The 23,041-nt window shown below is 36.2% G+C and overlaps 1 protein-coding gene across 1 annotated transcript; it reads right to left on the bottom strand.

Annotated features, from left to right (window-relative positions):
• Nucleotides 1–5,146: 5,146 nt before the first annotated feature.
• Nucleotides 5,147–16,219, bottom strand: si:dkey-14d8.20 (deleted in malignant brain tumors 1 protein). The gene is given in 6 exon segments (XM_056456392.1): nucleotides 5,147–5,320; nucleotides 10,452–10,540; nucleotides 12,119–12,424; nucleotides 13,860–14,012; nucleotides 14,015–14,167; nucleotides 16,189–16,219. Coding segments are annotated over 6 exon segments (906 nt in total).
• Nucleotides 16,220–23,041: the final 6,822 nt, after the last annotated feature.

Here is a 23,041-nt window from a genome sequence, read left to right as displayed (position 1 = left end):
AGTACTGTGCAAAAGTCTCAGGCCACCACCAGCTTTGGGAAGCTAAGACCTTTGCACAAATCTATCTATCTAAAAGGTCTGGAGCAATTGCAGGGTCATTACTTTTAGGTGAATTATACCTTTAATATACAAACAGAAATATAGAATATATGTACACAATATTCAGAACAAAATAACTTCTGGAATCAAAAGACTAGCATTAAAAGTCTGTGTTTAACGTGACCTTTTTAGCACAAAGCAACAGCTTCAACTTTTTTGTTGAGTCTTTTCCTCAAATATGCTATTTCAAGAGTTCACACTTAGCTGATGATTAATTATGAGCTTGTTTGGCATGCTGTCCCGGGAGAGAGCCCTGAGCTCATTAGATCCTCGAGCCCGGGGCTCCCTCCCGTTGCAAGGCGAGAGGGGAGTTTGAGCTCAGGTAGATCTCGAGAACTCCCCTGCTGTAATAACCAATGAACAGCCAGTGATTGCTCTTGAGAGATAACCGTTTACTAGGAGCATGTCTATAGTGCCGGTTTGGATTAGTCAATTGGGCCACCGTGTCACCCCATCTAGGAAGAAGTAGAAGTAGGGGTGGATGGGGGGATTCCTCAAAACGAAGATAGCGGTAGTACGTAACCCAGGGTATTTGTAGTAGCTTAGGAGTTGTCTGATTGGTGCATTGAGAATTGGATAATGCAAATCCAGCCGCTAGCAATCATTAGCACGTGATCCTCTCGAAATTAGTTTATAACTAAACTCCACTTAATATCAAGCATCTGAACAGTACATCGGCGATGACGTAAGCGTGCCCAGGCCCGAATGCAATGTGAGTGCGGGCTGTCAGGGGAGACGGAAGGGGGAACAAGCATGCTTCAGCCCGGTTCAAGGCAACTGTACGTATTGTGAGTACGCCCTAAGACTGGCACAGTACTGTACTTTCAGAGGATATTGGTGCTATCCGTGTTCCCAAATGCCTCCATCATAGTCCTGATTTTTTACTTCTGGAACATACATGTCACACACAGTATCCTGAATAAAAAACGAAAATCCTGCCATCTAAAAAATAGTGCTGCCTTAATGTCCATGAGATGCTGTTTCACAGATCTAATACACTGATACATATACGCATTTCTTCCCCAGATATTTAATATTAACAAATTTAACCATCACTATGTGTTTGAGTTATACTGCTTTTGACATTACCTTGTGTGCATTTGACAGTCGATGTGAAAAAGAAAATGTGTCAGTCTTTCTGTAGGCACAATTCAGATTTAAGTGCTCAAAAAGAGTTAGTGGAAATCAGTGCTTAATTTGTGAATTTTATATATTTTTATATATATTTTTATATATATTTTCCTGCGGCTGGAGGGGTGTCGTGCACGAAAGTGAAGAAGTTGGGGTGTCGGGGAAGAAAGTGAAAGTGAACAGCATCTGGGGGAGGAGGGCGGTTGAGGAGGGGGATCAGTAAAATCAGGTGCTGGATCAGATTTCGGAGGTTCCGGATCCGGCGTGTTAAGCCCTGGTGGAAATTAATGAGGCCTTAGAGTACATGCAAATGCATTGTTTGTTGTTGAAAGAGTAAAGGAGGCATGAGCTGTAAAGGCTTTTCTGGAAAAAGGGGCGGGGTACAGGAGCTCATTTGCATTTAAGGAGACACAAAAACAGAATCTATTTGCCAAAAATGTGGAGTTAATAGAACTGAATGATCTGTGAGGTATTTTACATTGAAACTTCATAGACACATTCTTAGTACACTTGACAATTACAGTTAAAGACGAAATTATTAGCCCTCCTATGAAACTGGAATTCCTTTCCAGTTTTCCCCAGTGCTGTTAAACAAAGCAAGAACATTTTTTCATAATATTTCCTATTATATTTGTCTTTTGGAGAAAGTCTTATTTCTTTTAATTTGGCTGGAATAAAAACAAATATTTAAATACATTTTAACTTTATTTTGATATAAAACAAACCACCGTTGTCCAATGACTTGCCTATTCAACCTAACTCACCTAGTTAACCTAATTAACCTAGTTAAGCCTTTAATTGCACTTTAAGCTGAATACTAGCTTTAGGAAAATATCTAGTAAAATATTATGTACTGTCATCATGGTAAAGACAAAATAAATTAGGGAAAATAATTAATTAGAAATTAGTTACTAAAACTATTATATTTAAAAATGTGTTTTTTCCCTAATGCGGTCTCAAAAATGGCAATTAAAACATTAATTTTGTATTCGACTGTACATTAAATCTGTCAAAATACTCAAATAAAGGCAGAGTAATGTTCACTCACCCTGACAGATGACTCCAGCGTCCTCTGAATGAGCGCAGTTGTGCACTCCCCATCCAGCAAATTCACATTTACTCAATGCATTATCATTTCTGGAGCAGTTCACATCATCCATCAATATTTGCCCTGAACCTTCTGCAAAATAAGCATTACTCTTTGCCTCAATCACATCTCCACATCCTAGTTCTCTACACACCACTGCAGCGTTTGTCAGATCCCAGTAATCATCACACACTGTTCCCCATGAGCCATTATAGAAAACCTCCACTCGTCCAGAACAAGAGTTGATGCCGCTCACCAGTCTAGTTCTGGCTGATAAAGACACAAGAATAAAAACATTAAATATGCACTGTAAAAAATATACATAAATGAGCAGTTTTATATATTTTGTGCTTCAAGTTTTACTTTCTCTGATTTATTTATGCTTTTAAATTGCATTATGAGACCTTTCTACAGTTCAAACAAGTGACTTTTATTTAAAGTGATAGTGATAGATAGTGATAGAGATAGTTAAAGTGAATGTTCTGGTGTTGTATATTACGCTACAAACCTTCCAGTACATTTTCTGCCATTTTACAGACACATTTCTCTATATATTATCACTTATACATCATTTCAAGCTACTAAAATGTCAATAAAAGTCACTGTACACAATGCAATGTACAAAATGTGTATTGAACATTATTATCATTATTATTTAAATTAAAGGTGCAGTAGGTGATTGTCTTCAGAAACATTATCTGTTGAGCTGGTTGAAAGTTTCATCACATTGCAATAGTAATCATTAAAGTAAATGATCTAAATGTTTTTACATGTCTTTTTATATTCTGGGTAAGGCATAAGACTAAACAATGTTCATTCAATCAAATATTGTCGGGCCGATATTTCCCATAATTCTGATAAGTAGCCCAAACTGTCTGTCAGCAAATATAGATTTGTACAACTGCTCACCTCTTATCATGCAGATCCGATATTTGTGCATACACAAACGTCGCACGTTCATGTGCATAAGAGACGAGAGAGAGAGCAGTAAAAACAAATGCTGAATCAAAACTTTTTCATTCATTCCTTTTCTTTTTGGCTTAGTCCCTTAATTAATCCACGGTCGCCACAGCGGAATGAACCGCCAACTTTTATGCAGCGGATGCCCGTCCAGCCATCTCTGGTAAACATCCACACACACACTCATTCACATTCATACACTACGGACAATTTAGCCTACCCAATTCACCTGTACCGCACGTATTTGGATAGTGGGGGAACCAGAGCACCCGGAGGAAACCCACGCGAACGCAGGGAGAACATGCAAACTCCACACAGTTACACCAACTGGCCCAGCCGAGGCTCGAACCAGCGACCTTCTTGCTGTGAGGTGACAGTACTACCTACTGCGCCGCCACTTTTTCAAATCCTGAATCAACATTGGAGTCACTTTTGCACACTGGAGGACACCATGGCTGGCGTATTACTTTTAGACAGGTCTGTTCTGTTTTAAAACTATTGTAGTCACGCAAAGCTGATGTAGATTGTGTTGTTTTATGAATGGGTTATCTGCACAGAAGTGTTGCTCAGCCACTGAAATCTTCTGGCGAAAGATTGATGTGATTATTTAAAATTTCATGAGGGACCTTTGACACCACGAACAATGTAGATTTTTATTTAGTTTAACAACAAAACCTAAGTCAATAATACTTCACTGAGGTGAAGTTGGTTTTAATAATAATAATAATAATAATAATAATAATATTAATAATAATAATAATAATAATAATAATAATAATACATTTTATTTATATAGTGCCTTTCCAAAGCTCAATGACACTTTACAATGACTGTAACAAAAAGAGTTAGTACAAGCAGACATTGAAAGAAACATTAATCAAGTAGAGACAACATAAGGTTCACAAACATACAGGAAGTCAAATATAACAAACTGGAAATACAAAACAAGACCTAGGAGACAAATATGCAGAGTACAGGTTGATCAAACAAAGTGGTCAGTTTATCAGATGAGAAGTGTAGCGTTTAGAAAACAAATGAGTTTTCAGTAAAGATTTAAATTCTGAGATTTTAACAGCGTTACGGCGTGAACGTGGAATTTTATGTTGACATTGGTTCATTTTTGAATCTCTCTATATTGTTTACCAGCTACTTTGAATTCCTGCCCGCCGCCAGCCAACCACTAAGCAGAAACGCTTTAGGACAGCACGTGAGAGAGGGTTGTCTGCTGTAATCTTAATGGTGCGTGTTCGTGTTCCAGGAGGCGTGGCTTTGAACGGCAGGGGTGGGACTGTGTTTCAAAGACATTAATGCAACCAGTTAGCATTGTGGCAGATCACCTACTGCACCTTTAATGTAAATTCATTTAAAATGATTTATGTATTGTTATATTTGAATTGATGTAAAATATTTGCGTAGTTATTTTCAGTATTTTAACCATTTGTTTGATTCCTGATGTTTTAAACAACAAAGCTCGTATTTATTTTGTCTCTTTATATTTCTTCCTGAAGTATAATTATATTTTGGGGCAAAAGGTCACTTTGTTAAACTGTAAAGTTGAATTTTAAACATGAAATGTCGACAGAGCAGACAGAGATCAACATCCTATAATGCAATTCACAACTGTAAATAAACAAAAAACACTTGTGAATCACAAAATGTGACAATTGTCAATTAAAAGATATAATTAAAGAGTGGTTTAAAAGGGTTTCTACTCACGCTGACAGATGACACCAGCATATAAATCATTCAGGCATCCGATTGGTCCCAAACTCTCCATCGCACAGTCTGCCAATGACGATTCATTCCCAACACAGTTTACACGATTCATCCATATCTGTCCTAAGCTTGGGCCAAAAAATGCTGCTACTTTCAACTCTTGCACCTCCCCACAACCCAATTGCCCACACACAACATTTCCGTCAAGCAAATCCCAGCCATCATAACATACTGCTCCCCATTCGCCAGAATGGAGAACCTGCACTCTTCCTGAACAAGAGCTGCTGTCGTCAACGAGCCTGACAAATGAACAGGAAATTCCCAAAACTGAAAAAAAAAACACATTGAGAATCATTAAGTAATTCTTTTTCTGGTTTTACTGGTTAGTTTACAAGATATTTAAGTGCAGTTTAAAGGTTTAACTAGGTTAATTGGGTTAACTAGATGAGTTAGGTTAATTAGGCAAGTCATTGGACAACAGTGAATTGAAAAAGAAATTCTTAAGGGGATGCTAATGATCTTAAATAGTATTTAATTTTTTTTAAAACTGCCTTATTTCAACCAAACTAAAGTAGGAGGCTTTCTCTGGAAGAACAGATATTATAGAAACTATGTGAAAATGACCTCTGTTAAAGATCACTAGGGAAATATTTTAAAATAATTAACATTTCATAGGAGAGCTAGTCATTTTGCCTTCACTCTATATAGCTAAATAAGTTAGTATGAGTAGTGTTAATGTTTACTTACTCTGAGTGAAAATGAGCCATACTGTATACAGCAGCCCTGATAGGAAGAAACTGAGAAAAACAATAACACTGAAAATAATATTTATATATATAATATTTGAACACTTTTTGATTTGTGAAATATTTGTGAACAGTATCAGTTTACGTGTATTATATTAATATATAAATATACATTGATAAAATTATAGTTTTTAATACACAGTAAGCTCTACAAAGTAAAGCAACTAAAGCTAACAGAGAAAACAGAAACAGTGAACTTATTGTGTATAATTAAAAAACTTAACAATAAATTAATATAAATTTTTCATACAAATAACACAAACATATATTCCAACATTTAAATAGAAAATATCTTTAAACCTATTGAGGTGCCCCATGTCTTCCTTCCTGCTCTGAAAAATAAGTCTGTATGTTAGGAATTCATAGTGCATTTCTCCAGCTCTGACGTCTCCTCCCTTCACCTGACGCTGACACCTTTTCAGAGTATTCATTTACATGTATTTGCTAATTACAGCATATGTTCAACAGGTGTGTAACCAAATGTTCTAACGAAAGATGTCGTGACTGGCAAATAGACAGACAGAAAAGTAACACAAGGTATCACTCCCTCATTTCTTATCATTCCTGCTTTTTTATCAGCTTGTTTTTTCATTTATACACGTTCCAAAATCATGGTATAATGCTGTCACTGGGGTATTGCCTTTTTAAAAGGTTTATTTTTGTACCAAAAGGGTCCATCTTGGTAAATTAAAGGACATTATTAGTACCTAAAAGTACTAATTAGTGTATTTCTGTGCATTAGTGTGCATGTCAAAATTTTAGGTTCTACTATGTACCTTTATGGCACCACTATGGGCTAATTTAGGTGCACTAGTGTACAGAATTACACCAATTAGTACTTTTAGGTATTTAATAATTATTTAATTTACCATGATGGACACTTTAGGTATAAAAATGTATATTCTAAAACAGAATTATACCTTTATGTCGGAGCTGAGAGTGTAATTTTACATATTTAGGTACGAATTACTAGCTAAAATTTTTACAATAGACTGTACATTACATTCTTAGAAATAAGAGTACAAAGGCTGTCATTGGAGTGATATGTTACTAAAAGGTCCATAATGAGACCATAAAGGTACATAGCTGTACTTTTAAGGCTCTAATATGTCCCTTGTCAAAACGTTATGTATTAATATGTACCTAAAAGTGTCCATAATGGCACCATAACCATGCATTTTGACAAGGTACATATTAGTCCCCAAAACAGCAGTGTTAAATTTCTTTGGTATTAATATCTACCTTTAAGATCTTATGAATACTTTTCATTCATTCATTCATTCATTCATTCATTCATTCTTCGGCTTAGTCCCTTATTTAACAGGAGTTGCCACAGCTGAATGAGCACCAACTATTCCAGCATATGTTTTACGCACTGGATGCCCTTCCAGCTTCAACCCAGTACTGGGAAACACCTATACACTCTCACATTCACACACACACACACTGATACACTATGGCAGGGGTGTCAAACTCAGTTCCAGGAGGGCTGCAGCCCTCACAGCTTAGTTCCAACCCTGCTTCAACACACTTCCCTGTAGGTTTCAAACAAGCCTGAAGGACTCAAGTAGTTTGATCAAGTGAGTTTAATTGGGATGGGAACTAAACTGTGCAGAGCTGCGGCCCTCCAGGACCTGAGTTTGACACCTGTGCACTATGGCCAATTTTGTTTCCCCAATACCCCTATAGTGCATGTGTTTGGACTGTGGGGAAAACCGGAACACCCCCATGTACACTTTTAAGACCTTTTAATAATGTATTAATAATTCAATGACAGCTTTTGTTTGTTTATTTCTGAGATGTTAATGCTGGATTGTAAGGGTCCCTGTATGCAAGTGTCTGAACTGCTTAGTTTTTCCACAAATCCTAATCCTGTCTGAACTTTTGCTCTTGGACACAAGGAATTCCTTAGTGGTAAACAGAAGATTTTTGCATTTTGGTTGGGTGGTTTAAATGAGTTGTTCATTCCTAATTAGACTGCCGGGCCTCATTAACAGGATGCAAACGGTGAAGTTTTGAATGTTTACAACAATCCCAGATTGTATGCAAAGCTCCAAATGGGACCACAAAGACAGGACTTGTCTGCTTTAGTTGATGCCTTCTGAAGACATTTCATATGTCATATTATAGTCTGGTTTCAGTTTCTGTGTGTGGTTAGGACTTCACCCTGCTCTTAAACAATAATAGGCTGCTTTTGCTGCTAAATGCGTGCATACGTCCGTCTCAGTTCATTACAGTTGCAAATCATTCACAAAGCTCGGCACGTTCCTTTTGACAAATGTGACAAACAATAAAACATCAACAAAAAGCTTCTCAACAGTGCTTATTGTGTAGGTTATGAGCCAATAATTCAGCACCTGGAATGATAATATAAATACTGTAACATTATGCTAAATTAAAAGCAACCAGACGTCACCAAAATGGGCACTCACCAGGAAAGCTTCTTTGCCTTTTGAGAAATGAAAGGAGTTAAACAAAGCATGCATACAGTGTAAATACATCAACAGCTTCTTAAATAATGCAGTTGTGTGTTGATCAGATAAACTAGTATCATGCAAAAGTACTAACGCTTGTTTGATTTAATTGCTTTTCATTAAATTTAAATGGCTTTTTTAATATAATTTCATATTTATTTACTGTTGCTTCACAGCAAGAAGGTTGCTGATTCGAGTCCCAGCTGGGCCAGTTGGCGTTTCTGTGTGGAGGTGCTCCGGTTTCCCCCACAGTCCAAACACATGCATTATAGGTGGATTGAATAAACTAAATTGGCTATAGCGTATGAGTGTGAATGTGAATAAATGTGTATGGGTGTTTCCCAGTTGCGGCTGGAATATGTAAAAACATATTCTGGAATAGTTGGCGGTTCATTCTGCTGTGGCGACCTCTAAAATAGAGACTAAGCCGATGGAAAATTAATGAATGAATTTATTTGTGTACAAGTACTGAGATTCTAGAGCAGGGGTCACCAATCATGGTCCTGGAGGGCCGGTGTCCCTGCAGGGTTTAGCTCCAGCTTGCCTCAACACACCTGCCTGGATGTTTCAAGTATACCTAGTAAGACCTTGATTAGCTTGTTCAGGTGTGTTTGATTAGGGTTGGAGCTAAAATCTGCAGGACACCGGCCCTCCAGGAACAAGTTTGGTGACCCCTGTTCTAGAGGCAAACCAGCACATAAGACCAACTGTTTAATTATTATATGATACGTTTAATAAACAAGAACGTTGCGAGAAATATAAGTAAGTGGCTGTTTGTTTGTTCATTTGTTTGTTAGTAAAAGCAAATCTATTTTTCCCAAAAATGGTATTATATTGTATTTAGTAAGACTAACTAATAAAACACTGTTTTAAATCTTTAAAGTGGCTTATTTGTATTACAGCAGTAATCAACATTCATTTAAAGGTGATGTTTTTACTTCAATAAACATAAGTTTAAGAAAGTATATAGATCATTATTTAAAAGATGTGTTTTCATTAAAGATGATTATTTCTATTCACTTATTCATGTTGTTTTCTTTCTGATGCCCCCTAATAATGACTTTTTTAGTGTATCCAGTATAAAGTTACAACATCCAGAAATGTTTACTATTTTATTACACTTTATTTATATTGTTCTTTGCAAATTACATTCATGCCTGTGAATTGCCATTCTGCCATATTCTTTATGGCTTTTAGATCGTTTACAATTACAGTAGTTTTATAATTACAAAAAAAAAAAACATGGTCAGACTTTATTTTGATGGTCCTTTTGTTGAATTTAAGTTACATTGCATCTACATGCCAACTAATTCTCATTAGATTATAAGTAGACTGTTGGGGTTAGGGTTAGTGTAAATTGACATGTACCTGCAAAGTTTCTTATAGTCAGTTTAATGTCTGTTGAAGAAGCAATATTAACAGATATTAAGCAAACAGTCTACTAATACTCAAATGGACCTTCGAAATAAAGTGTTACCAAAAACATTTATACTTTACATTTATATTATGTTTATAATAGTTTACAATTATAGTGTTTGCCATTTCCACATTGATATATTAGATTGTAGCTCTTGCAATAATTATTCTGAACAAATTATATATATATATATATATATATATATATATATATATATATATATATATATATATATATATATATATATATATATATATATATATATATATATATATATTAAATCCTGGTTAGCAGGATGTGACCTAAAAAGATACTTTATCAGCATCTAAACACTGTCAATGTCTAAAAATAAATATCACACTTACATTGAAAAACAAAAATAAGAATTACATATGAAGCAATGATAATAAGATGACATTGTAAGAAATATAAGCCATTCAGTTTGCTATCAGATTATCCTTGTTCCTCTGAATGCACGCGATGACCTGAGAAACCAACACCATTGTGAAATTGTTACTCTGATAAATAATAAATTCAGAATTAAACTAGTTTTGAGTGGATGTCGAAGTCTTACCAGGCTGTCAGGGTGCAGTTTTTTTTCTCTCATGGAAGACTTTTCCATCAGCCTGAGTTATCAGCTTCCCATTTACAGGTATTGGCAATTTCTTTCCTATCTATGCGAGTCAAATGAAAGTGAATACATGGAACTGATTGTTAAGTAAACAGCCAGAAGACGACAACAAAAAGTGATTTTGACTCACCTCAGCGGGAAGTTTATTCATGATTGCAGCAGTGTTTGGGGTGAGTCCAGCCGCAGCCTTTACTTCAATCCTCAAAAAGATATTAAAATCTGAGAGAGTTGGAGAAAGCATAAATCATAAGCATAAATCATAATCATAAAGCATAAAGCATAAAAGATTACATTTCTTAGCCAAATATGCTGGAATTACATCAGTCAATATTCAGCATTATTACAAATCGTCTTGACATCACATGTCTCTCACATACAAAATGAATAAGAATGACATAACAGAATGCATAGAACTCTATTAACAAGTGAAATTAAAAACATTTCTGCCTAATTTACCAATATGCCTGAGTTCTTATATTTAAGTTCTTGTTCACTTTAAGCATTATAAATAAAGGTCACAGTTGTGCTATATCAATTAAGCAAATTTCTGGTAGACATGGTCAAGACGATCTGCTACAGTTCAAACCGAGCATCAGAATGGGGAAGAAAGGTGATTTAAGTGACTTTGAACGTGGCGTGGTTGTTGGTCCCAGAGGTCAGAGGAGAATGGCCAGACTGGTTTGAGCTGATAGAAATGCAACAGTAACTCAAATAACCACTCGTTACAACCGAGGTCTGCAGAAGAGCACAACACGTCCAACCTTAAGGCAGATGGGCTACAGCAGCAGAAGACCACATCGGTTGCCACTCCTGTCAGCTAAGAACAGCTGAGGCTACAATTCACACAGGCTCAACAATAGAAGATTGGAAAAACGTCGCCTAGTCTGATGAGTCTTGATTTCTGCTGCGACATTCAGATGGTAGGGTCAGAATTTGGCATCAACAACATGAAAGCATGGATCCATCCTGCCTTGTATCAACAGTTCAGGCTGGTGGTGGTGGTGTAATGGTGTGGGGGATATTTTCTTGGCACATTTGAGCTTATTAGTACCAATTGAGCATCGTGTCAACACCACAGCCTACCTGAGTATTGTTGCTGACCATGTCCATCCCTTTATGACCACAGTGTACCCATATTCTGATGGCTACATCCAGCAGTATAACGCGCCATGTCATAAAGTGTGAATCATCTCAGACTGGTTTCTTGAACATGACAATAAGTACTCAAATGGCCTCCACAGTCACCAGATCTCAATTCAATAGAGCACATTTGGGAAGCGGTGGAATGGGAGATTCGCATCATGGATGTGCAGCCAACAAATCTGCAGCAACTCCGTAATGCTATCATGTCAATATGGACCAAAATCTCAGGAATTTTCCAGCACCTTGTTAAATCTATGCCACGAAGGCAAATGGGGGTCCGACCTGGTACTAGTAAGGTGTACCTAATAAAGTGGCCAGTGAGTGTATACTGACAAATGATCACATAATGAAAAATGTATCAGTTCAAGTTCAAGTATCAGTTCAAGTTGCATCTATTTTGTAATCTGTTGTGAGATACATTTTCAAAGTAATCTTCCTAACAGGAAACAAAATCCACTTGCAAATTTCCACTCACTGTGCTATTATAAACACTTACGCAGCAGCAGTAACTCAATTAAACACAAAGCATAAAGTGCATTGAACATTAATAAAAACAAACTGCTTCCTTTCCCCATATTTATGATGCTAATACCCAGTGGAACTCTGGAAAGACTCCATTATCTCTCTTAATAAAACGAAAACATTTGCACTCACATCCGCAGATGACTCCAGCATCTTTCGCATGACCACAGCTGGTTGGACTGCGTGTGTATGAACAGCTCGTCAATGCAGACTCGTTCCCAAAACAGCTCACATTATTCATCCACACTGTCCCTGAGCCCTGTCCAAAATAAGCTGCTTTTTTTATTTCCAGAACGGAGGGGCAGCCCAGCCGTTTACACACCACTTTAGCATCCGCCACGTCCCAGCCATCATCACACACTGTTCCCCACTGACCATTAAGAAGAACCTCCACTCGTCCAGAACAGGGATTGAAGCCGTTGACCAGCCTAACGTTATCTAATAGTTACACAGAGAAATTAATTATTGATCAGTTTATTTAGGAGATTAAATATGATGTCAGTTTGATGTAGAGTCTGGAATAATATCAAGATATCCCTGGACGATTTTATTCAGTATGTTTGATTCTAAAAAGGTTTACAATTCTTTCTCCCAAATTATGAATAAAACATTGTCATTTATTTATTTATTTTAACTTTGCAAATGACAATCAGCAAAAATAACAAATGTTTTCATGTCATACCAATAAATATTAATTTCTCAAATCATCTGAAGTAAAAAAAGCCATTGTGTTGTCTACAAATTTATATAAACATAAATAAAAACAGGGCGACGCGGTGGCGCAGAAGGTAGTGCTGTTGCCTCACAGCAAGAAGGTCGCTGGTTCTCTCAGTGATGGGTTGCAGCTGGAAGGGCATGCGCTGCGTAAAACATGTGCTGGATAAGTTGGAGGTTCATTCCGCTGTGGCGACCCCAGATTAATAAAGGGACTAAGCCGAAAAGAAAATGAATGAATGATATCTAAAAACATATAAACTTTAATGCAATTATATATTTTAAAAAGCTCATCGGATGTTTAAAGAATAATATATATAAATATAATTTGTTCTTTATATTTTCTTTGAAACTATAACGAAGCATTTCCTAGTTCAGTCTAACCTTGTTTCCTGACCTTTGTTTTGTTATTTGTTTATCCTGTTTGCCGCCTGCACAGACCTCTGCCTGTGACCAAGACTATGTTTCTGGATTACCCTCATTACACTGTTTGTTCCTGTCTGATCATAGCCTGCCTGAATATTCTTATTAATAAACTGCATGTGGATCCTCAACTCTGTTGTCAGCATCCCTATTTTACAATAATATAAATGTGATGTGAATGGGACGCTGACAAGGGAGGTGCGGATCCATATGCAGGGTATATTAGCAGAATGGTCAAGCAACGGTAAACACAGGTGCAAACAGATGTATGCAGGGAATGCAGAGATGTGGTCAAAACACAGGTAAATAGTCAGTACAGGCAGGCAGCAGGCAACGTAAACAGACAAAACAACAAAGTAAAGGTCTAAAATGGAAAGGCAAGGAAAACGCGTCGTAATGTTCACAAACATTATAACAAGACTCAGCAATGAGTGTCAAAGTGAGACGTATATATGTTTGTGTAATCAGTCCATGAGCAGCATCAGCTGTGGGAGTGTAATCAATGGAGACTTGGAGCAGATGTGTGTTGCATGACTAGAACTTGTAGTCTGTTTACCAGCAGATTTGTAGTCCGTTAGCAAACATAACAAAACAAAACAAAACAAAACATAATATAATATAATATAATATAATATAATATAATAAATTATTAAATTATATTAAATTATACAGTCATTTTAATATTACACATGAAATCCAATGCAACACATTAATATTAGTTAACGTTTGCACTCACCCTGACAGATGACTCCTGCATCTTTCTCATGTCCGCAGCTATTACTGCTCCATCCGCTTGATTTACAGTCTCGCAGCCTTGTATCAGTACTAGAGCACTGCAGATCACTTAGCCACACCGGCCCTGATCCTTGGCCAAAATAATTATCATTTTGACCTCAATCACATCTCCACATCCCAGATCTTTACACAGCACTGCAGCGTCTGTCAGATCCCAGCCATCACCACACACTGTTCCCCACTGACCACTATAGAAAACCTCCACTCGTCCAGAACATGAGTTATCTCCATTAATGAGCCTGACAGGAGCTGAATCCACATAAATGAACAATAAAACATATTTAGGATTGTGACAATGACTAGTAATAAACTGGCGTAAGACCAAATTTCACTCAGAAATGGTTGAACATCACAAACAATTACAAAACAGCAACACATTAAATTAAATATAACATTTGAGTAACACTTTACTTTAAGTAACAACTCAAACAAATTACTACTTGTTTATTTCCTGCCTATTATTAACATATTAACTGTTCGTTAGCACTTATAAAGTATGATCTTTTATAAACAAAACAATATTTTTTAGGGTATGTGGTTGCAAACAATTTATATAAGCAGAATTTAAACAAACAAATGAAATATAGTAATGTTTAACTGTGTTTGTTTGTTTAAATTCAGCCCATATGAATTGTTTGCAACCCCTTACCTTAAAAAATATTAGTGAATCCAATGAATCATTAGTTTTCAGTGTACTTAATCCTAAGTAATACCTTATTAACTATTAACGAGCAGCTAATTAGTAGTTTATTGAGCTAGAAGTCTTTGGCTGCATTTACACTGCAGATCTTGATGGCCAATTCCTATTTTGTGACTGTCTCAAATTTTTTTGCTGACCGGCTTACATCATCTTGTAAAAGTGACTCGTTTCTGATTGTCTGCATTTACACAGCACACGGCAAAGGTGCAATGACCAGGAAAAAAAGAGCAGGTGCTGACTGACAGCTGATAATAAAAGAGCGATCTTTTCTCCTTTACTGTATTTAATGTGCTCACAGGGTTTCATTTTTTTAAATTCTTTTTGGCAAGTTGTTTTACTATAGTTTATAAAAGAAAAGTTCTCATTTTACCATCTTCTTTTAATCTAGTCCTTTTTAAACCAGTAGGCATCTTAATGTAATGTCCACGGCGTGATTTATGCATGTGATGTATGCAATATATGCTTTGCAAAATATTGGTTAAATATTGGATGGATATTGCGCTCTCTCTCTGTTTCTCTCTCTCGATAACATGCTTAAACGCTTGTTCTACATGACAATAAAAAAACTTTTTTAGTCATCATGTCTGAGATTTAAGGTTTGGGACTTTGCTAAAGTCTCTTCTTAAATCAAAGCGTCAGAGTTGACGTCATTCTCTACTGTTTTTAATGTTGCGTGACTCGCATTGACAGGTGAAAATCCGATCTACCTGCTTACACTGCAGACATGAGGGTACGGATCTGATTCATTCATTCATTCATTTTCGGCTTAGTCCCTTTATTAATCTGGAGTCGCCACAGCGGAATGAACCACCAACTTATCCAGCACGTTTTACACAGTGGATGCCTTTCCAGCTGTAACCCATCTCTGGGAAACATCCACAAACACTCATTCACACTCATACACTACGGACAATTTAGTTTACACAATTCACCTGTACCACATGTCTTTGGACTGTGGGGGAAATCGGAGCACCCGGATGAAACAACGCGAATGGGGGGAGAACATGCAAACTCCACACAGAAACGCCAACTGACCCAGCCAAGGCTCGAACTAGCGGCCTTCTTGCTAGTAAAGCGACAGCACTACCTACTGCGCCACTGTGTCACCCCTGATCCAATTCATATCGGATATATTTCCACATATGAATAAGGCCTGAATCTGATTTGAGAACATCAGAATCCATGTGATTTTTTCCTGCTATACATACATGGGCTATATCTGATCTGTGCCACATGGGAAAACAAAAATCGTAATTGAGTCACTTGAACCATGCAGTGTAATAAATGCAGCCTTTGTTACTGGTTTGTTAATAACTTGCATTTTACATAAAACAAAGTTACTATTTTATGCAAAGCATAATTAAATGCATATATTTTCTTTCATTTCTCTTTTTACTTGCATGAAATGAAAAAGACTTTCACTTACAGTCGCAGATGACCCCAGCGTCCTTTGAATGGTCAGATGTTTTGGGCTTAAGTAAATCACAGAAACTAAGCGAGGCCTCATTTCCAACACAGTTTACACTAGACATAAATATTTGTCCAGATCCTTGTCCGAAATAAGTATTACTCTTTGCCTGTACAGCATCTCCACAGCCCATCTCTCTACACACCACTGCAGCATCTGACAGATCCCAGCCATCATCATACACCGTTCCCCATTGACTGTAAAAGAAAACCTCCACTCGTCCGGAACAGGAACCGTCACCATTCGCCAGTCTAATTTTAGCTAGAAAGATTAGAGAGTTATAAGCGGATACTTTATGGATACATTAAGGCAAGGCAAGGCAAGGCAAGGCAAGTTTATTTATATAGCACATTTCATACACAGTGGCAATTCAAAGTGCTTTACATAAACAGGAATAAAAGAAACAATTATAAGAGAAATAAAAACAAACATAAAAATGGTAAGAATAAAAATAAAATAAAAGCTGATAAAATGTGTTATAAAAGAATTAAAAAGAAGAGAAAAACATAGTAGTCGGACGTAGCACAGTGCTCATTCAGTAAAGGCACAGCTAAACAGATGTGTTTTCAGTCTTGATTTGAATGTGCCTAATGTTGGAGCACATCTGATCATTTCTGGAAGCTGATTCCAGCAACGAGGGGCGTAGTAGCTGAAAGCCGATTCACCCTGCTTTGACTGAACTCTTGGGATTTCTAATCTATTTGATCCTAAAGATCTGAGTGATCTGTTAGGTTTGTATTCAGTGAGCATATCTGTAATGTATTGAGGTCCTAGGCCATTAGTGATTTATAGACCAGTAATAATACTTTAAAATCTATTCTAAATGTGACTGGGAGCCAGTGTAAAGACCTGAGGACAGGTGTGATGTGCTCTGATTTCCTGGTTCTTAACATTAACAAAGATAGTTCACCACAACAATGAAAATACAGTTGCTTTACCGCTATTCATTGTTTTTAAAGGGCACCTATGATGAAAATCAACTTCTGTAAACTGTTTGAACAGAACCGTGTGTAGGTATAAAGTGTCCACAGTCATATTGGAGTGCTAAATACATTAAATCTCTTTTTTAAAATTTCCTGATGTTCCCTCCCATTTTGAGGCTGACCGCAACGTGACGTAGGGGGGCAGTTTCCCGCCCACCGAATTAATTGACAGCCGTGTATTAACATGTGTCTGTAATAACGCGTATAATCATATCCACAAGACAGGACGTGCGCAAAGCAACTGGGATTAAAAGATCTGTTCAGCTTTCTGTGATCATCAATCATCATCATGCGTTTGGATTGCATTATGGGTCCTTGATCTTTCTTCTAATGACTTTTATGAACATTTTTAATAGTTTAAAGGAGGAGTGCCCAAAGTTCTTCCTATAAAGGGCCAACAAGCAAACTTGATTGAGGACTGTGGGCCAAATATATACCAAACCATATATGTTAAATTTGCCATGGGTTATTTACTAATGTATTCGTTAATATTTAAAAATAACTAGAAAATGTTGCAGAAAACTAATGCAGTATCATTTTGAACATTTTATAATGAACTTATTACAGTAAAAAAATAATCCCATTTATAGCACAATGGAGTTCAATGCTGAATTCGAACTGCGCCTTGATTTGCTCCCAGATGTCTTGTGCATGGTCCTCTATCTGTTAAGTGACAGTATTTACACTTCAAAAGTCTGATACATTTACAACATTTCATTTCAGGTGGCTTTTATTAGCTCAGCGATAAAACAAAGAAACAAAAGGGTACGTTAAATTCGAAATTACAATCTCTGTCAAACGCATTCGCCCAAACCCTCCCTATCATTCTCCCTCTCTTTTAAGATGGGATGGCAGGCCAAATCAAATGTTACCATGGGCCAACTTTGGCCTGTGGGCCCTTTATTTGGGCATCTCTGGTTTAAAGTAATATATTGTCTGGGTTGGTGTTGTATATTATGCTACAAAATCCTTGTAATTTATACATTGTTTCTTATATTACATTATATTTAAACTACTAACATGTCAATAAAAGTCACTTCATTAAATGGTAGAGCTGAATTTTCAACTGAACAGATATTTTAACACAATCTGACAAAGGAGTAAGCAAAAAATCTTGCTTTTCCTTTTGACATAAGATTATATTTCTTACCCCATTAGCAGATTATTTAGCTTGTTTTAAGGAAAAACTTACTTAATTTTGACAAATAATACCTTAAAACAAGACAATATTTCTTGCTTGTCTAGAAAATGCTCATGATTTAGTACTTTTTAGATAATTTAGACTAGAAACAAGACAAAAAAATATCTAAGAAAATTATCGCAGTGCACTTGTCAGATTCAGAATAAACTCAGTAACTTTTCAGTGAAAAAACCTTAAAAAAAACTAGTATATGGATTATTTTGTGTCACATGGCACTATTTGGAAGAGAACGAGCTCGACGTTTTGTTTAATTTCATCTAATTAGATAAACACCAGCGTGTGTATAGGCAATTTTAATATCTTGCTGAACTCTCTCTTTATTTTTGTGTAAAGTGTTTGTACTCACGCAGACAGCTGACTCCAGCATCTCTCTCATGTCCGCAGCTGTTTTGTCCCCATCCTTGTGAATCACAGTTTCTCAGAGTCGAGCCAGTGGCACAGTTAACACCACTGAGCCATACTGGACCAGATCCCTGTCCGAAATAAGCAGCGCTCTTTGCCTCTATAACACTTCCACAACCCAGTTCAGTACACACCGCGGCAGCGTCTGACAGATCCCAGTTATCATCACACACCGTTCCCCATTGGCCATCATAGAAAACCTCCACTCGTCCTGAGCAGGAGTTAGAGCCGTTTACTAGCCTAACAAGAACTAATGTACAGACAGGGAGTGAAAAACAAACATGTTATCAAAAAGCAGAAAATAATCTATATCCAGTTTTTAATAGGGATTATTTGGATAATTTCTGATCTGAAACTTTAAATGGATAAGAAAGAGCAGGTTTAACATTTGACACACAACAAAAAAAATCAATAATATTAACTAAAGATTTCAATTGTGGGGTGAACTACATTAAGGAGATCTTAACAGCCAGGACTTTTGGATGATTTGCAAATTTCACAATTGCTTTTTTTGTACAAATACACTGTAAAATATATTTATGACTGAATTTTTTATGTTGCTTAACTTAATTTAATAAGTTAATCAGGTTTTAACTATATGTTTTAAGCTATACAAAGTTGAACTTAATATTTTTAGTCAGTTTGATTTAAGTTGAGATGACTAGAAAAGTTCCTTTGATTCAACTAAAAGGCATGATATTGGAAAAATCTGACATTGCGATATTTATTTTTCTGTGATATAATGCACTGACACAATTTCACCAAATGATTGAATAGCACTACTTGGAAAGAATTTTTAGTCACACTTTATTTTAAGTCTCACCTCCCACTATTGGCCAACCATTAACTACAACTTCTGCTTCAATAAACTTCTAATTTGTTCCCTATTAATAGATATAAAGGTAACTTATGTATTGGGTTAGGTTTTGTAAATGTTATATCACGCTGCGAAGTTTTTGATCTATAAATAATTTAGTAAGTAAGTAATGTGTATTTATAAGCCGCATTTATTGTGTATGGCCATACACCAAAAGGGCTTCACTATCATAAAGGGGGTCTATTCACACCCCCACCAGTGTGCAGCATTCACTAGGATGATGAGTCGGCAGCCACAGGACAACGGTGCCAGAGTGCTCACCACAGACCAGCTATATGAGAAGAGGAGAGACAGTGATAGAGCTAATTCGATGGATGGGCATGATTGGGAGGCCATGATGGGTAAGGGCCGATGGAGGGAATTTGGCCTCTACCCCTATGGAATTTTTAATGACCACAGAGAGTCAGAACCTCGGTTTAATGTCTCATCCGAAAGACAGCGCTTACTGACAGTCCCCTTGACTATACTGGGGGCATTAGAACTTGAGCGCCCCCTGCTGGCCTCACTAACACCACTTCCAACAGCAACCTAGTTTTCCCACGTGGTCTCTATTCCAGGTACTGACCAGGCTCAGCCCTGCTTAGCTTCAGTGAGTAACCAAGTCTTGGGCGATAGGGTGGGTGACTGTGGCCATTTAATACAATTGCGCTTTATTAAACTTCCAATTGGTATAATGTCTTGTGCCTGAATACATATATCTCTCTCAGGCCTTAAAAACATTCAATTGATACAATTTCACTCCTTTATGTTTAAACTCTGCAATAATCTCATAAATCTTGTGTTCTGAACTAAGACTCTTGCTCAATTATAATCCAAACTTGCATATCTATGCGATGTGACTATTGTGGATGCACAGATTGTGATATCAATGCTGAAATGATATATTGTGCAGCCCTAATGTGAAGACAGCAGGAATTTTTTTACAGTGTATTGTTTAACACAAACATATAGTTTTCTTTATAGTTTATAAGAGGATCATCACATTTGCAAATCACTAATTGATAACTGCATGTCTCAAATAATCAATCAGCATCCCAAATTTTAACATGCACAGGTGTTGATAATATTTGAGTGCTATGATGAATGGGATCATACAAAGCTAATCTTATTTTGAAAAAAAAACCTGTCATGTTGACATTCTTCTTCAAAGCTTTTACTGCATGGAAAAGAATAGCTTGAGCATTCTGAAAAACATCAGTTTGTGTTCCATGCAAGAAGGAAAACTATTTTTCCACCTTTTAAACAATTGCTTTATTGCTTATCATACATTGACGATTAGGCTGCACAACAGCATCGATATGGCAATGTGATCATTCACAATAGTCGCATTGAAGGATATGGAATGTTGATTTTGTATCATAATATATCATTTGCACAAGTTTTTGATGCCTGTGATTGTATAATATTAATATATAAGTAATAATATATATAATTATATATAATTCATTTTAAAAGCATTCAGGCATAAGAAAATGTACCATTTGTGACCTTGACTTTAATCAATTTTATTGAATTATTTTTATTTTATCATTCAGTTACTGTACCTAAATACTATTAGACTCGGAAAATGTTAAACACTTTATTTCAATTGTATATTTTTCTTTGTTGTATTTATAGATAATTATGCATGAAAATATTCACAACACATGATGCAAATACAGAAATGCACTGCAATAGCACGTACCACAACGAAAATGTGCCAGGGGATCCCAAAAAGTTTATAGATTGTTTATTAGATTTTATGGAGATGCACTCTCACTGCAGAATCATCCCAGTTGATCTAACATTATAAATTCTTTCCAAATGGAGATATTAAGTCATCTGGTGAAATTGTATTCATATCGCATTATATAATCGCAAAATAAAAATTATCGCAATGTTAGATTTTTCCAATATCGTGCAGCCTTAATTGACTGTATCTTCAGTATTGCATGTTTTAAATCAGTGACTTACATTGGCAGATGACTGCTGCATCCTTCGAATGAGAAGTAGTGTACTGTCCTATTCTGTCGAACTGACAGTCAATGATTGTGGACTCATTTCCAGTGCATTTCACATTATCCAACCATACTGGTCCTCCACCTGGACCAAAATAAGCAGCACCTTTTGCTGCCGCAGCATCTCCACATCCCACATCTCTACACAGCACTGCAGCATCTGGTAGATTCCAGCCACTGTCTGACACTGATCCCCACTGACTGTATCCCCACTGATTATAGTAAATCTCCACTCTTCCAGAGCAAGAGTTCCAGATATTCGCCAGTCTAATTTTGCCTGAATAATATAACAATGAGAGCTGTTATCATTTTGTTGTCTCAATGCTGCTTAAGGCTTGTCAATAACATTTCTGTTTTAATTACAGACAGAACAGATATCTATGGATAACATTTGTGGCATAATGGAGAGAAATTGATCTGCTGGATCTACTAAAAAGACTCTGTTATACTGTTTATATATACAGTCGTGAAAAAATAGGATGCCCTATGAAAGCCTGGGTATTTTGTAAGGTTTTAAATGTATTTAATCTCAATTTTAACAATACAGAAAGGTTTAAGTAATATAACTAAACAATTAAAACTGAAAAAAGACTTTAAGATCTTCTGTAAATGTAAATCTACAAAAATGCATATTCAAGCTGAGGAAAAGTTAGGACATCCTCACCCTCAGGTTTTCCTAATTTCTTCACATGACTGTTTATTAGTGCTTGGCAAACAATAATCACTATTAATCCCATCTAAAATAAAAGTTTGTGTAAAGCCTCAAAATATTCATTCCGCTGGCTAATTCTGACTTAATGTTGTAGTTTAAATGTAAATAAAAGTATAATAACTTTAAATAAAAAAAATTTGCCAGGAGTATTAATAATTTCATATTTATATATATATATATATATATATATATATATATATATATATATATATATATATATATATATATATATATATATATATATATATATATATAAACACAACAGGTCTTTTTTTAAATTTCCTGACGTTAAAATAAAATCCCCAAAAATCCCAAATCCCTGTGATTTTGAGGCCCACCGCAACGTGAGGTACAGTAGGAGTGCAGTTTTCCCCACTCACCGAATTGATTGACAAACGCCATGTTTCTATAATAACATGTATACACATGTCCACAGAACATTTTTTTGCAAATTAACTAAGATTAAAATATTTGTTCCAGCTCTCTGTGAAGTTTTATAAAAAAAAATAAAAATAAAATAAAATAAAAACAAAGCATGTTTGTAATGAAGACGCCATGTAAAATCGCATGTTCAATTCTTAACTGCTATAATTACCATAGCCCCATGGTGTCAGTAATGGCTAATATGTGTGTGTGTGTGTGTGTGTGTGTGTGTGTGTGTGTGTGTGTGCGTGTGTATTGCAAACGGCATTTGTGTTTGGCTCATCGTTTCAGAAAGGCTTGAATAGACTCCACCACAAATGCATGAAATAAACTTACTTGGTATTTTTGACTAATGAGCTG

Source organism: Danio aesculapii, chromosome 4 (assembly GCF_903798145.1).
Source record: "Danio aesculapii chromosome 4, fDanAes4.1, whole genome shotgun sequence".
In the NCBI taxonomy this organism is placed as follows: Eukaryota; Metazoa; Chordata; class Actinopteri; order Cypriniformes; family Danionidae; genus Danio; species Danio aesculapii.
Note: the sequence above shows the minus strand (reverse complement) of the source record. Positions and strands in the feature narration are given on the sequence as shown.